This window comes from Sinocyclocheilus anshuiensis, unplaced genomic scaffold (assembly GCF_001515605.1).
Source record: "Sinocyclocheilus anshuiensis isolate Anshui unplaced genomic scaffold, SAMN03320099.WGS_v1.1 scaffold319, whole genome shotgun sequence".
In the NCBI taxonomy this organism is placed as follows: Eukaryota; Metazoa; Chordata; class Actinopteri; order Cypriniformes; family Cyprinidae; genus Sinocyclocheilus; species Sinocyclocheilus anshuiensis.
In genome coordinates this window covers 1,533,877-1,538,124 of record NW_015552566.1, presented here as the reverse complement: position 1 = coordinate 1,538,124, position 4,248 = coordinate 1,533,877, and the positions used below count along the sequence as shown (strand labels likewise).

At 35.1% G+C, this 4,248-nt stretch overlaps 1 protein-coding gene across 3 annotated transcripts in view; it reads right to left on the bottom strand.

The window, feature by feature from the left end:
• Window positions 1-1,810: 1,810 nt before the first annotated feature.
• The window catches only part of LOC107664931 (exonuclease V-like), a 3,988-nt gene continuing 1,550 nt past the window's right edge, over window positions 1,811-4,248 (bottom strand). For 2 of the 3 annotated variants that reach the window (XM_016455630.1, XM_016455629.1), the window contains 2 exons: window positions 3,752-3,924; window positions 1,811-2,687 (listed from right to left, as the gene is read on the bottom strand). In XM_016455630.1, coding sequence (XP_016311116.1) covers window positions 2,223-2,687; window positions 3,752-3,924 — 638 coding nt within the window. In that variant the 3' untranslated portion in view covers window positions 1,811-2,222. The remainder of the gene's footprint in view (window positions 2,688-3,751; window positions 3,925-4,248) is intronic. The other variant, XM_016455631.1, reaches the window with a different exon arrangement.

The following is a 4,248-nucleotide window of genomic DNA, read 5'->3' as shown; positions in this document are numbered from 1 at the left end:
GCCAACCCCAAAGTTTTGAATGGTATGCAATTATTATTTACAGTTTTTAGAATATATTAGAAAACACATTAAAGATTTGAAAAATGATCTGGTACTGTTTCCATGAGATTCACTCTGTGTAATATTCTAGAAGAATGATTTGCCTACAGGGAATGATGTAATCCAATGTAATGACATTCATCAATGTAAGATATCACAATGCAAAATTAATGATTCCAAAGTCCTGATAAATTTATACCTGCATTAGCTCCCATGCACTGCACACTCACATGAACATCAATTAAATCACCCAATGTTTGCATTTAGTTTTACGCATCATTTAACCCTTTTTCTCACATGATCGGTAAAAAGGAACGGAGCCTTCTATTTTCTTTTTGTCTGTGCCTTAATGCAATCACTATTCAGAGACCCTTTTATTGGGCGACCTATTGATCAGGAGAGGCAGGAATTGAGTTTGGTGAGCAACACAAACAGAGCATGAAACGATAGGCCACATTAGTGTTGCATGGCTCCTCTGTCTGCCAGGTGACATGAGTTTACAAAGGCTGAAGTGAAGTGCTGAAGCACTTTACTAGAGACTGAGTGAACAGGAGTGCTTTTAAGAGCCTCGAATGAGGGGTCATTAGCGCCTGAGTGACTTCATCAGACCAGACCGTCCTGCAGCTTCCTATGGCTGGAAGATGGTGTGCTTTAGTGCAGACATGAGCAAACAAAGCACTGGGAATTGCTCTTTTAGCCTATCGACTAGCAGATTAGAGCAGACCTCAACCAACACAATCTAATAACAGCTGCTCTCAGCCTCACGGGTGTTCGATGCCTGCGCATGGGCAAAGCCGGGTATCAAATTAGAACACAGCCTCTTCTGTATTGAGATTTGCAGTCAGTTGTGTGCTTATTATGAGGAACGGAATGAGTCAATTCATTAATAAAATAAACAAGCCTCCAGAGGCTATTTAAAACAGCTTGTAATACATGGCCATGCAAAGGAGCCTGCACACCTTAACCAACAACAAATTCAGCCATTGAATGTAAAGATTGACTAAACTGTTTGTGTGATTTAGGTTCAGACGGGAAGCACCCTGAAGGAGTGTGTGGCCTCTTTTAAATGCCAGATGTGTCATTCAGAGTCTCAGTGTGTCATATTGATAACAAGGGCACGCTCCAAGGCCTGCACTGGGTGACGACACAGAGAACAGCAGTGCTGAGGTCAGTGCCAGTGCAGATGAAATTTCAGGGCCAAATAAACCAGCCTCTCCGTATCAACACTAGATTATCACTACGAGGGATCTGCTAATCAAAATATGGCACTTCCAGTCTTTGGCACAGCACATCACTGATTTAATATTAGCAACTGTCAAATACAAACTGATAATGTCATAGTTATCAAATTGTTTATCATATTACAGATATGGCTCAACATAAATTCTAAACATTCCCTGATTTAGTAAATAAGAAATGGTAAAATAGCACCATCTAATGGCACACATTTCATCATTCAATTAAAATATTTTGTTAGTGACATGCAGTATAAATAAACAATAAAAATACTTCATAATTTAGTTAAGGATTAATATTTTAACTGTTAACCTATTAATAATTTCTTTTACACTATTTTTACATAATGGCTATAGGTAATGATTCACATCTCTGCTTAAAAAAGAAAAAAAGGAGATAAACAGGGGAAACTAACAATACTAATAAATATACTATATATATATATATATATATATTGGATTCTATTTCATTGTTATTATTATTATTACTACTACTATTATTATTATTATTTTAAAGATAATTAAAATGTATTTTAATTTAAGAATTTCTGTATGTAATTTGTTCACTTCAAATGCATTATGTATTTATCAGCATTATATCAGCCACACTTGGCTGAAGTTATCGTTGACTGAAAAACATATCCGTTCCACTAGTTAAGTGACATAAACTTCTTAATGCACACAAAGTGAGGAAGCTTTCAGCTTGCTTCCATTAAAAAGCCATTCTAATCAAAAACTGCATTATGCATTATATAATGCATTATGAATTCACAACGCTTCACTCACAGTCATTATAGAGCTGCACAATAACATTCACATAATATATGCATATTTAAAACTATAAGACTTAAATAGTACACATAAGACAATAATTAAAGTATAAAAGTTAATAACATGACAAAAATAGTCACCACATACAAATGTTTGTATTATCTGTAAAATGCTGAATTATGAGCTAGCATGATCTGCTTGTTGGTCAGATACTTGCAATCTATTCTTTGTCCAATTACAAGTTTGTTCGTAAATGCATGATTTACATTTCCAGGCCTCTTCTATGTCCACCCCTTTGGGTTCTCTCTGACCTCTCCAGTAGGCCAGATGACCCTGAAGCTCTGCCCGTAGTTGGGCTTCATCGAAAGGAGCGACCCTGGTCCCAATGGCTCCACTAGAGCCTTGGTGATAGTATTCAATCTGAAGCAGGTCAATGCATGGAAGATCAGAACAAGACATAGTTATTAGCAGAGCATCAACCAGTTCCTCAAAGGTAGTCACCTGGACCCCAATGCTTTTAGCATGGGCCTGGACTCCTGCTCCAAGTACTTGACCTGAACGCAGTTTACGGTGATTTAAAACATGGTCTTTCTTCACTTCTCCTCTCACCAGTCCATCAAATAGTAATTTATACAGGCCAACCTGAATAACAGATGGATAGTTTAAAGAACAGATGCATTAATGTGTGCATAATATAGAAAAGTAAAAGAGGAAGGAAAAATCTGTGCCAAAAAACATGTGCCAAGTTCTCAGAAATGTAGTTTTTTTTTTTTTATTCATATTTATTTTGATATGATTCTCAAAAACTTTTTATGCCGATTTCCAACATTTTAAAAAATATTTATCATGGTGAAAAGTATTTTTCATAATATCATCAATTATTAATTCATTAATATCATTAGGTTTTGGGGAGTCACACCACAAGATTAAGCTGGTTGCACCACATGACTTTGTGGAAAAAAATTTGCTCAAATTTTAACATGCAGTTGAGTTAAAATATTATTTTTCTAGTGTTGTTATTGTTCACTAAAACTGAAATTATTTTTTTGATCATTTAAATAAAACAAAATATAAATATGAAATATGAAACATTGAAATATTGCCTTCCCAACTAAATGAAATAGGTTGAAGTACTAAAATTATTAAAAATAAAACTGAAATAAAATAAATTAAAACTAAGAAAACAAATGACTAAACCACATAACCACATTAATAAAAAAATCAAATTAAATGAGAATTAAAAATACAAAAACAAAAAGCTAATTCAAATAAATACTGTAATAGTGGTTAAATAATTCTACAATACTATAAATAGATTTTTTTTCTTCAAAGATAATTGTAAACGATTACACCAAACTACTTAAGGTTTTCCTTTTTAGAATTTGAGGCTTTTTCATTATGATATCAGGACAGGTGTATCACCCTAACATTTTTGACTTTATGCCCCCCAAAATAAAATTAAATCAAATTTTTATAGTGTGTACGACATTTGTTTTTTTCAGGAGCCCATCATTTTAAATGTATTCAAAATTTGTATTTTAATAAAAAAGGACATAAATTGAGCCCACACCACTGTATATGGCCAAATGTATATGGAATGAAGTTCAGTGAGAACAAGGCAGCTGTTCACAAAAGCACAGTGCAATGATTTACTGCTGTATGAGTGAGGACAAAGGCCATACCTGCAATAAATAACCCCAACTCACCTGTAAGCAGTTGACTTTATCTTGTGCAGAACTAGGCAAGGAGTTCTGTTTGCGTGTCTTGAGCTCATTTAGGACCAGCTCCCCCTTCTGGCTATACATGAGTTCATCAATGACCCCCATGACAAAAACACCTTCCAGCACACCAAACACAGGAAACTCTCGCACGCGTTCTCCTGAAACAAGATGTTTGAAAATGAAATGTTTAAAGGGGTCATATGATGCGATTTCAATTTTTCCTTTCTCTTTGGAGTGTTACAAGCTCTTGGTGCATAAAGAAGATCTGTAAAGTTGCAAAGACTAAAGTCTCAAATCCAAAGAGATATTCTTTATAAAAGTTGAGTCAACCACGCCTACCTAAAACGGCTCGTTCTAACACGCCCCCACATATCTACCTCACTATGTGGGAAGATTTGCATAACGCGCCCAAATGTTCACGCAAAGAAAGAAGGCGTAACTTTTATTCTCACTGTAGTATTGTTGTTGCCGCCATGTCGTGA